The sequence below is a fragment of the Alexandromys fortis genome, unplaced genomic scaffold (assembly GCF_014885135.2).
Source record: "Alexandromys fortis isolate MF-2015 unplaced genomic scaffold, M_Fortis_MF-2015_v1.1 scaffold_33, whole genome shotgun sequence".
Lineage (NCBI taxonomy): Eukaryota > Metazoa > Chordata > Mammalia > Rodentia > Cricetidae > Alexandromys > Alexandromys fortis.
In genome coordinates this window covers 2,828,876-2,841,305 of record NW_026067917.1, presented here as the reverse complement: position 1 = coordinate 2,841,305, position 12,430 = coordinate 2,828,876, and the positions used below count along the sequence as shown (strand labels likewise).

At 43.9% G+C, this 12,430-nt stretch overlaps 1 protein-coding gene across 1 annotated transcript in view; it reads right to left on the bottom strand.

The window, feature by feature from the left end:
- Positions 1-1,172: 1,172 nt before the first annotated feature.
- Positions 1,173-12,430, bottom strand: part of Nmi (N-myc and STAT interactor) — a 15,631-nt gene continuing 4,373 nt past the window's right edge. The window contains exons 3-8 of the mRNA XM_050139960.1: positions 11,305-11,400; positions 9,492-9,654; positions 6,336-6,442; positions 6,063-6,249; positions 3,570-3,676; positions 1,173-1,448 (exon numbers count right to left, since the gene is read on the bottom strand). Coding sequence (XP_049995917.1) covers positions 1,266-1,448; positions 3,570-3,676; positions 6,063-6,249; positions 6,336-6,442; positions 9,492-9,654; positions 11,305-11,400 — 843 coding nt within the window. The 3' untranslated portion in view covers positions 1,173-1,265. The remainder of the gene's footprint in view (positions 1,449-3,569; positions 3,677-6,062; positions 6,250-6,335; positions 6,443-9,491; positions 9,655-11,304; positions 11,401-12,430) is intronic.

The window sequence follows — 12,430 nt, the reverse complement described above, 5'->3', positions numbered from 1 at the left end:
TTCCAGGGTGGCCAGGAGACCATGGCGAGGGAAGGGTGTGGGAGGGAGACCATGCAAAACCAGGAGATTGTTCTGGGCGGCAGCTTAAATAACCTGTGGGAGTGGCCCTAACCTTCCCTGGGGAGGGATCAATGCTTGGCAGGCTTTCCTAGAAGAGGAGTCTGGACCAAGGCGACTCCCAGGGGAGGGGGCTTCCAAAGATGGATGTCGGGTGTTACAAAAACCTGTCCAAAGATTTCTTGGCAAAAAGAATTTGACTTTCTCTAAGTGGGAAGTTTTGATTTTATCATTAAAGTTTCTATAAGTTAAAAAACGATGTTAATAAAATGGATTTTCTCCAACTAAATTAAATAGGAGGGCAATACTGAATTATTGACTTCAGGCATTCCACAGCACCTAGCACCCTGAAGAGATACATTCCAAAATTTTCAATCTTCAAACTGATCCTTTCTAATTAAAATGTAGAAGAAGCCAGGCATGGTGGTGGATAACTGTATCGTACAAGTACGTGGGCTGAGACAGGAGATCAGGAGCCCAAGGGCAGCTGGGCTACACAATGAGAACCTGTTTCAAGGGACGCAAAGAAAATGAGTAAACAAACAAGAAAAATGTAGAAGAAAGAAAATGCTGGCCTTTAGCAGGTGTGTTTGGGGAAGGGATGCCCGGAAGGAATCAGTAAGTGCTTGGCACTCTTAGCAAAGTAGACTTCAAGAAAACAGCCCCTCCTCCGCTCTGAGAACCTGGGGTTTTTTGAATTTTGGATTGCTAAGCACTGAGGAATCAAATGAAATTAGCCCACACGGTCAAGACAAAGGCATCAGCAGGGCTCCGGGTTGACAACAGTCAGAGGCTATCCACAGAGAATAGGAACAAAACCCCTCCCACACAGCCATTCACCTTGTAAACACACACTTTGGTGCTTGGGTTTTGTTTGCTTTTGTTTTTGGAGACCTGGGGTTTCTCAGTGTAGCCCTGGCTGTCCTGGAACTCACTTTGTAGGCCAGGCTGGCTTCGAACTCAGTGATCTGCCTACCCTGTGCGTGCGTGCGCGTGCACACACACACACACACACACACACACACACCGGTGCTGGCATGAAAGGCTTGCGCCACCACTACCCAACATAAAAATGAATTTTAAGATTTTGCATGGAAGAATAAAAAGACACAAACTAAAATTCTTTTTTTTTTAAAGGAAAACAATATTTTGTAAATGATGACAGTTATTTGGGCTCAAAGTTATAGCTTCCATGTGGTTTCTCTGGCCTAGTCTTCAAAATACGCAATGCAAGAGTCATCTAAAGAACACTTGACCGCGTCAACTTCTCCACCTCCATTGTTCCTCCTTTGGAAGTGAATGTTGATTAAATCCTCCACATCCTCTTCATCCATCCGAACGCCTTTTAATCCAGTCAGAAGTACGGTCCTCTTCGATACGGCTGAAAACACCTGTGGAAGAAAACCAACTTGTGAAAGAAGGGCATTTTCAGACAAGAGCATGTCAGAGGGAGGCGAGTTTGAGACAGATGACCGTGGCGTTATGAAAATAAAGGGGGTTGGGTGGGCAGCTCAGAGTAGAGAAGGAGTCTGTGGGTAGTCAGAGCTGTGACTGGCAATGCCAGGACCAGAAGAATGCCAGAGGATCTCAAAAGTACAGACTAAAATATGGATCGTCAGTAGGTGTGATGGCTCACGCCTGTCGTTCCAGAACTCTGGAAACTGAGGCAGTCGGATGGTGGCATTGAGGTTAAGATACATGCAACCCTGTCTCAAAAAAATATGGGTGAAGGGGAAGTTCGGGGATAGAGTGATTACATAAAGTATTCACATGAAGGCCTGGATTCAGTGCTCAGTACTCCCCCAAAAATATTTGGGGTTGTGTGCGCGCGCACGTGCGTGTATATTTGCTGTAGCTTTCAGGGGGATAGAGAGATGCTCAGAGGTTAAGAGCACTGGCAGCTCTTCCAGAGGTCCTGAGTTCAATTCCCAGCCACCTCATGGTGGCTCATACCCTTGTGTCATGAGCTCTGGCTCCCTCTTCTGGCCCACGGGCATACATGCAGGCAGAACACTATACATAATATAAGAAAGTGGGTAGACAAAAGTTGTTAGGCAGTATTGCCATTCCACAGCTGAGGAGGAATAGGAAACAGAAGCAGGTTTGAAACAAAAGGGAGCTGAGTGACAGTAAACAGAATTATGTCTGAAGCCCAGTGATTGACAGACACACGAGGAAAATACCTCTAAGTAAATCTCTATTTACAAAAATAAGAATTAGTTTTATTTTTTTATTTTATTTTTTAATTTATTTTTAAAACAATCTTTTCTCACTGTACATACCAATCCCAGTTCCCTCTCCTGCTCTCCCCACCTTCCACCCACCCCACCCTCCACCCACTCCTCAGAGAAGGCAAGGTTTCCCACAGGGAAGTCAACAAGGTCTGGCATATCTCTCTGAGGCAAGACCAAGGCCCTCCCCACTATATCTAGGCTGAGCAAGGTGTCCCTCCAAGAGAATGGGCCCTAAGTAGCCAGTTCAAGCAGTAGGAATAAATCCTGGTTCCACTGCCAGTGGCCCCACAGACTGCCCCAACCACACAACTGTCACCCCCATTCAGAGGGCCGAGTTTGGGGAGTCGGTAAGCTCCCACTATCTCAGTTCAACTGCTCCTATATGGGTAACCCCATCATGATCTTAACCCATGAATTAGTTTTATAATTATCTAAGTGATTTCAGGGGTTTTGCAGGAAGGTGGGGAGTCATTGTTGTTTGCATACTGGGGAGGCAGGCTCTAAGGTCTTGCGCATGTTAGGCTACTGCTCCATCCCCTGTGTTAGGATTCAGGCATTATGGTGGCCTCTGGCACCTGGCAGGATGCACCCAGGCACTACCAGCCCAGGTTCTATGGCTGCCACAACCCTACATGGTCTGTATGCAAGCTCCACCCAGTCCAGCTCTCTTCCCAGCATTCTCCTGAAGCAAGGCAAGAGCAGGTCTCTGCCTCCCTCTCTCCCTCCTTCTCTTCCTCCCTCCCTCCCTCCTTTCCCCCACCACCACCACTCCTGTCTCCAGAGACCAGTCTCCCCTTCCCCCTTCTCAAAATAAACTCTCCACATAAGTTCTGTGTGAGGCGTAGTTGTCTCTATCCCGCCCGCCATGAGGCCGCTGGGTTCTCACTCACCAAGGTCCCTCTCACACATAATCATTACACCCTGTGCCCTTATTTTTTGACTTCTTATTTTGAGACAGGATCTTAAGGTTGCCTGGGTTACCTCTGAAGTCTGTAGCCAAGGACAGCACTGAACTTGAAAAACCTCCCACCTCAGCCTCCTGAATGTCTGGGATCCCAGGACTGCACCACCAGGCCTGGCACCAGCTTTTTTAAAACGCACAGCTTTGTATTGTTAAAAACACAAACTCATTCTGCACGGACCAAGCAAAAGTGAAGTGAAGAGACCGCTTAGACAGCCCTCCCCTGAGAAGCTGAGTGTCGCAGACAGAGCTCGTCCCATGGTCTTGGTGTGGAGTGGCTGAGCAAGGAGATAGCGCCCGGAAGGAAGTAACTGTACCTGGTACTTTTCCAAGCGTCTCTCTATAAAGGGAGAGACTGTAACTTGATAGCACTTTGGATTCACATAAAGAGGGAAGGTTTTCTTCTTCAAAATCTTGTCGGCAACTGGAAATCAGCAAAAAGAAAGTGTTTTCTCATAACCATGTACCATTTATAATTGAACATAAATAAATAAACATAAACATTTATCATAAACATTTTAAATCACAGTGAAGCTTCTCTCACATGGAATACTACCAAATAAGCATCAAAGTGGGCAGTTAATTCGTAAAGAACTCTACAGCCCGTATCGAAGGCTTCATAGTAATCATTCTGAGAAACGCTAGTCTACACAATAAGGAAACCGAACCTCCTGTCTTAAGCATCCAAATATGAGAGGGACAACAGTGGCACAAATCCACTTCTATGAAGCGTTTAGAACAGGGAAGTTTGTGGAGACCAAAGACTTGGAGGTACCGAGGACTGAAAGAGGAAGTAAAGAGGAATAATTGTCTAATGAGTGATGTTTCTACTTAAGGTGACAAAATGCCCTGAGGATGGAAAATACTGTGAGTGCATTTACTTAATGCCAGCAAACTGCACACATTTCTTCCTTTAATTTTGTTTGCACCCGTGTATGTACGCATGCATGCATGCATGTCACCATGTACATGTGGCCATCAGAGAAGAACAAGTGGGAACTGGTTCTCTCCTCCTACCAGACATTGATCATAGATCGGCCGCAGACACTCACTAGCTGAGCCACCTTGCAGCCCCTAGATAATACGATTCAAGTGTTTCGAATGGTAAGTGGAGGCAGGAGCAGAGGACAGAGGAGCGAGGAAAGACCCTCAGTTGATTAGGCCTACCCCAGCCCCACCTGTGCCGGGTTATGACCTAGGTGACTTTGGCTGTCTTATTTGGCTTGCTTCTGAGAAAGACAAGTAGTTACAGCACATGCCTGGTTATAATAAGGCCATCAGACACTGCTTATGAAGTGACCAGAAGACTTTATACTCTTTTAGAATTACCTAAACGTGTAGCTTTTGGTTGGACACCACTTCTAGGAAGGACTCCCCAGAGAAGAAAACAGCACAGATTTCCAAGCTAACAGAGTGTTAAACTGCACTGTGATTTATGATGGAGTTCCTCCTGGATATTTCTCAATACAAGGAATAGAGAGATTGACATCAATCAGATAAGATTTGGAAAATTTGAAAAAGGCAGGGTGGTGCACAGCTTTAATCCCAGCACTTGGGAGGCAGATGCAGGCGGATCTCTGTGAGTTCAAGGCCAGCCTGGTCTACAGAGTGAGTTCCAGGACAGCCAGGAGTGTTTCACAGAGAAACCCTGTCTCAGGGTGGAAAAAATTAAATATATATGTGTGTGTGTGTGTGTGTGTGTGTGTGTGTGTATAAATAAATTTAAAAACGATTTTGAAAGTTTAAAGCTGGATCCTTGACTACGGAAATTCCACCGAGTTGGAATTGCCCTTCATTTCAAAGGCAACATGTTCCAGCTGCACTGAAACTCAGGGCTTTCTCACTAGAACACACTCTACCTGGGGCTCATGCGCATTCCTCAAAGACCCAGGGTCAAAACTGCACAGTGGTGGGTTTGCATGAGCCCGGAGAAAGGTCTGGAAACCTCCCCTACTAACCAGGACTACTTCTACACCAAAGGAAAGGGAATTTCGAGGAGATTACTCAACCCTTCGCTGCCATCATTATGACTTCTTTTTTAAAACACATATTATTTTCATGCAAAAAAATAATCTAGTCAATCCATGTTTTAATGACATCGCAGGATTTCTATGATTCAGAAACTCAGGGGAAACCCGAGGACCATACTAATGAGAACAGCTGAGGTGTGCATGAAGAATCAGGCGGAATTGCTCTGTGGCACACCACCGTGTGATTTTAGGGATATGATCTGTCTTCTCTAGACCTCTGCCTCCTGTCAGTGACATGAACCCATTACCTATGTCAGAGCTATGATGAGCAGAGACTGTAATGATAAAATGAGGGGATACACACACGCATCCACTGTCCTCCTGACACACGATCGCGCACACACGCATCCACTGTCCTCCTGACACACGATCGCGCACACACGCATCCACTGTCCTGCCTGACACACGATCTCACATACGCATCCGCTGTCCTCCTGACACACGATCGCATCAAATAAGGGTAAGAAAACATCAACTGGACCAACAAGATGACTCAACAGGTAAAGGTCCTTACTGCCCAAGCCCACAACCTGAATTCAACCACCAGGATCCTCAGGGTGGAAGAAAGAACCAACTGACATAAGCTATCTTCTGACCTCCACACTAGCGCCACAGTGTGCACACATGCGCAGACACGTGCGCGTTAAATAAAGAATTCTAAGCAAATAAATTTAAAAAAAAAAAAAAAGAGTGTTCCAAAGAAGGAAACTCCCCCCGATTATCATGCATTTCAAATACACAAATGGGCAGAAACTGGGCAATGGCGGAGTGTCTGCGTACCTCCACTTTCCAGGAACGTGATGACAGCGCTCCCCGACTTTTTGTCGTAGTCCACGCTTTCCACCTCGCCGCCTCCGTTCTCGGACTTGTAGAAGCTCAGCTCCAGCTTGTCTCTCGTCTGCTCCTCCGGCAGTTCATCAGGGATTCCCGTAACATTGATCTTCATCTTAGAAACGTCCACATGAACCTGGGATAGCATTTCAGCGTCACAATTAAGAAGAATGCCTGTGCCCGACAGAGAGTGGCTGAAGCCACTCTCCATGACGGTCTCACCTGGAATCTGACGCCTAGGTTTAGCGGGACTGGTTGCGCAGTGACCACCACGGAGTTCCCCTCCAGCTGCACCACGTGCTTCCCCATAGTTATCACATTCTGCGCAACTGAAACACAATTTTAGAAGCAGACCGTCGTGACGTCCGAGAAAACCTTACGCGTTTATCTTTTTTCATGTTCTTCGATTTTGTATTTATTCTATTTATGTATGTGGGGGAGGTGTGTTCTTGTGAGGGGCATTTGGGTGAAGGTCAGAAAATAGCCTGTGGGAGCTGTGTCTTTTTCCAGCATGTTGGTACCCGGGATGGAGCTCAGATCAGCAGGCTCAACAAGGGCCTCTACCTGCTGAGCCATTTTACTGGCCCCATTTTCTTCTATTTTAAAAAGACAAGCTTTAGCATTTTTCTTGGGATTTCCAAGCTTCAGTAGTCTTACCTCCAAAGTAGGAAAACTCAGTGTCACCACGTTTTCAAGCGAAAATGGCGATACAGAGATTTTGAGATTCTAAATCCATCTTAAGGGATGACTCTGTCGTCCTCTCTCTTACATTAGCCTAAGAATTCTGCAGATTCTTTATACTGACAATCCAGACACACACTCCCTCTCCACAGCACTAACCAGGGAATCCCCCCCTCCCCAGGGCAGTAAGCTCAGCCAGAATGTCCCCATTCATAAGCTAGGAACACTTTTGTGGGCTACTGTCGTTTTTTATCACCGTTTATTTCGCTTTGTCTTTACCAATGTTCTTATGTTACCAGCACCAAAGAAAGAGCTCTTTTCTGTCTCTGTCTTTCCAAGAAAGACATACTGCTTTGCTTTTTTTCTATAAGCACGCTTTAAAATATTGAAAGCGACACTGTATCATCACATAGATGGGAGAGGAGAAGTTCAAAGAATCACGCCATGCTTCTTTAAGATGGATATATGGAGGGGTTTCTTTTTGTTTGCTTGCCTTGTTTTGTTTTTCAAGGCAGGGTTTCTCTGTGTAGTTCTGGCTGTCCTGGAGGTCACTATGTAGACCAGGCTGACCTCAAAGTCACAGAGACCTGCCTGCCTCTACCTCCCGAGTGCTGGGATTAAAGGCGTGCGCCACCACCCAGCCAGGAGTTTCTTCGTAACTGTGCGCTATGACTTTATAAAACTCCAGCTGTTGCTATGTGAGCCACTTATTCTAATTTATCATGAAGATAAGAGATGATTGCTTCCTCTCTTATAAACTTCATGTGTGTTTATGACAACCAGGGAGCACACCCGAGGCTGGGGAAGACACAAGGCTGGAAGTCAGGGCGTTGTCGGGTGGGAATTCAGACTCACTATACCACAATATGACTCTAGAATTTAGATGCTTTTTGTTTTGTTTTGTTTTGCCAATGGCAACAGATGACAATAACAGAAAACGTCAATGAAGTAATACTCAGATGACCCTCTCCCTATCCCCAAACCCCTAACATCTGGCGATCTAACTCAACAGAGAGGGACCACTTATATTCCAACTTTAGTTGCTGTTACTGTCAAACTAACTCCTGTTTACTTCTGTTTCCCTGGCGCTGTGTCCTGGCTTGGGGACTCCAGAACCACATCAAGGGAGCAAGCAGCATCAAGGCTGCTTCTGAAGCGACTCCTACATCCAGCAAGCCAGGAGACTGCCATGCGGTCACTGTCATGTAGAAACCTGTCCTCAGATCCTCCCCTGTGTCTTCCAGTAACATGCCTGTGACTGCCTATTACCAGCAAAGCTCCCCCTCGACTATGGGCATGGTTCCAGGGGGAACAAAATGACGCTGTGGGTGGATGCCTCATCTCTGCTTGCCTTGACCTTCTGTAAGCTTCCTTTTAACATTTATTTCCAGGTCAGACTGACGAGCCAGATAACAGAAGACACAGGTTAAAATCACAGCTTCTAAGGATCTAAGCGTGAAATGGTCCTGAAGATCACGTTGGCCCATCCCGTAGCTTTGCAGTCAGAGCCAAAGCCAAGAGGTAGTGGCCTTCCCTCAGGAATGTTGGTCCAGGAGGATGTGCACAGGCACTTAGGGTACCCTCTCAGCTCTAGAGTTCTGCAAAGGAAGTTCTTCTCTAGGCTTCTGTTTCCTTCTCTGGCATACCCCTCACACATAGCAACAATGGCAGCTGGCATGGGTGTGTCGTGTGCTTTCAGTTAAACCTGTCATTTAATACTATCACAAAGCCTGTCACCAAAATCTGAGGCTTACAAAGAACGCAGCTCATACCTCAAGAGGAGACAAAGCCAGCATTCAAATTCTCCTCACAAAGGAAGCCAAGCCCTGAAGGGGCCCATACATTTTTGAACTTGGCCAACATCAGGTCCCAAACCTTTCTATTCCTGCGTTCCATCAAATCACTGGGTCATTAATCACTAAATCACTTAAGTATCTTCAGACTCTGTTTTCTTACCAATCAAATACATACAATAATTATTTTCACTATCCTGTATTTATAGAATTGTACAAGTATGAAACGAGATGTCCCAGAAAACACCGGAGAAGTAGAGTCTGCCACTTTTATATGCCCAAAATTGTATTTATTCATTTACTTTTTTATTTGAGATAGGGTCTCACTATATAGCCCTGGCTGACCCGAATCTAGGTAGGCCAGGTTAGCCTCAAACTCACAGAGATAGGTCTGCACCTGCCTCCCAAGTGCTGGTATTAAAGTTGTGCACTGCTATGCCCAGCAAGTTCTACTTCTTTATAATATTATTATAACATTCTAATATGCTTATATCATTTACGGGACATATGTATTGGAAAGAGGCTGACACTGGATAGTCCAACTCCTATATTTTATTTCCAGAGCCATTACTTTATGAATGTGTGATAAGCATGAATCCTTTAATATCACTGTACACATAACACTGTGAGTATTCTACATAATTATATATAATATTATATATCATAGTTATTACCTCATTATATATCATAGGTAATAAAACCAACACATCTAATATACTTAATGCCTGGATTCCATCTCTGTAAATTGAGACTATCAATTGCCTCTGCCTCCAAACGCCACTATGAAGATAAGAAGAAACAGCAAACACAGACTGCCAAGTGACAGCCAGACATCTGCGGAAGATCTTTGAAGGTCCAAGTGCTTGCAAAGGTGACATGGTCATGTTTTTAAGATCAGTCTTACCTTCTTCCTTCTCAAAGGTGATAAGTGCTTGTCCTTTCTGGAGCTCATAGAAAATTTGTGAGCTCACTTGGAATGAGCAGGAGCTATTTGAGAACTGGCCACCATCCTCTGAAGTCTTCATTGAAGTGAACTTAAGCTTTCTTTCTGGTATATTCTCTTTAATCTAATTAAAACAGATGCATTTGATTAAAATTAAGACAAGACATAACAAGTACTTCCAACAATGGTATGATTGATCTAATCATCCAATAATTCGTTCTCCACTAACTGTAAAGCTTTATGGTATATTGACTGTAGTCTTACATAACATCTATAGTAATTGCTTCTTCCCACAAAGCTGCTCAGTAAGGTAATCAAATGTTGATCCTTTAATATCATTTTGTTGATGAAATCGTAAGTATATAATCCTCTCACTTTTCCTAAGCAGTGTTTAAGTTGATTGATATTGTCCAATCATAAATCCCCACTGCTTATGTAAAATAAGTGCCTCATTGTGGAATAATCTTTTCACACACTAAGATGTATCTTTGCCAAGGCACCTTCTGATTGGTTTAATAAAGAGCTGAATGGCCAATAGCTGGGCAGAAAGAGGTTAGGCGGGACTTCCGGGCAAAGACAGCAGAGGAGGAGATGAATCTAAGTGCAGAAGAGACTCCAGAGGACACAGACGGGAAGCAAGGCAAAAGCCACGAGGCAAAATGTAGATTAATATAAATGGGTTAATTTAAATTATGAGATAGTGGGGACAGTGATAGTTTCAGTACTGTCTACAGCCTGGCGAGTCGAAAAGAAACAAGGGGTAAAAGCTTATTAGATGATTCAAATACAGGAAAATTTAGGAGAGACTTTAAATGGTACAGATCGATACATGCCCAACTTCTTGGTTCTGAGACGAGGACTCTCTGTATATCTGTATAGCCCTGGCTAGCCTGGAGCTTGCTCTTGTAGACCAGGCTAGCCTCCCACAGGGATTCTCCCTGCCTCAGTCTCCCAAGTGCTAGGACTAAAGGTGTGTGTCACTATGTCCAGATCATGCCAAACTCTTTAAACTCTGAGATTCACTCAAATTACTCCTGCATGAGAGGGGAAGACTGTAAATGCAGTGAGTGAGAAAACCATACGTTTGATCCAAGAGTGATCTGCAATAAGCAATGCTGGTTTTTTTTTAAACTTTTATTAATTTATGGTTTTGTAAGTTGTATCGTGCTAGCCATAGGTGGTAGAAAAATATGCATCGTAAGTATAGTACATGAAGAAATCACGATGCTAATATGCAAACACTAGGTAGAACAACTGAAGTCCTCCTGGTTTCCCAAGGGAAACCTGCCTCTGGGATGAACCACTATGTATCTCAGCGCACACTTTATTTAAACGGGAGCATATGGAATGTCTTCCTCTGCCTTTTACGTATCGATGTCATGTTTGTTACATTCATGCACGCTGTATATAATTGTTTGTCCTTGATTTGGTGTAGAATTGAATTGTATGGGTATAGAATAATTTACTAGTCATTCTACTATGGAGGAACACTTGAGTTTTTCTCCATTCGGGGTTGTTACAAACAGTAGCCCAAGTCGGACATGGCGGCACACTCCTTTAAATGCCAGTGCACAGGAGGCAAAGGCAGGTAGATCTTTGTGAGCTTGAGGTCAACCTGGTCGGCATAATGAGTTCAAGACCAGCCAGACCTCAAAAACAAAAGCAAACACTGGTGTTATGAGTGGCCCTAATGCTTTAGAATTAATTGTGTATAACTACAATTTTGTTTGAAAAGTACATGTCCATTAAAATATACATAAAATAATCACAGTACTTGGAATTCTCTGGCGTCCGAGTGTAACTCCACTTCAAGTCTTTTGATCTCCTGTTCTAGCTGTATGTTTTCCTTTAAAATTTCATGAATTAATCCCTAAAAAAAATAACAAATAATAGAAAAAAATTAAACACCTCTGCGATCCCTTTCCTAAATTAGTTAAAAGATGTAAAGCCTGCCCCCTCCCCCCCACCCAAAGGCTAAACAACCTTAGGACAGCCTCAGAATAAGTATGCCGACTTCATAGTGCATATGCTTAGCATCTAATTCCAGTGCATGATGGGTCTTTGTTGTTGTTGTTGTTGTTGTTGTTTTTAATGACTTAGTTTTTTTATTTCATATGCATTGGTGTTTTTCCTCGCATGTATGTCTGCATGAGGATGTCATATCCCCTGGAGTTACAGTTTTAAGCCACTATGCGGGTGCTGGGAATTGAACCCACATCCTCTAAAAGAGAGAGCAGTGCTTTTATCTGCTGAGCGATCTCTCCAGCACCCAGTGGTTCTGCTAATCCTACCAAGATTCATTAGCTCTGTTATATGAACAAAGAAACTGTTCTCTTCTACATTATACACGGAATTTTTTATAATTAAGACAAGGAGTGAGACTCAGCCCTTCTGGACTTTGTTAAATTCTTTCTAAGCTATCTACAACTATTATACAACTTTTAATTGCACTATGAGTGTGAACACATTACACTGAGGCCGTTCTTCGTTTATTTTTTGTCTCGTTTCATTTTTTGTTTGTTTTATTTTTTGGCAGGGTTTTTTTGGTATCTGGGATTTGTTTATCAGCAATAATTCCAACAGTAGCCAGCTGCTTTGACAAGCCCAACACAGGCCTTGCTATCAGCTCTGAGCACCTGAACATCTGTTCCCACCTGGATCTCATTTGGTCACTGCTCACATTTCACATCCTGGTAGAAACCCGAAAAAGAAGGAGGGGAGGGAACAATTTTTGTAAGAAAATAAATGGGAACACAAATCTCAGTGTGAGGCTCTTACAATGGAGCAAATGTAAGGATCTCTTGGAAAGCCCAGTAGCCCCACGATGCCACAGACACAGACAAAGGCGCACCTTAAAAGGAATAGACACAAATCATTCTTTTTTTTTTTTTTTTTTTTTT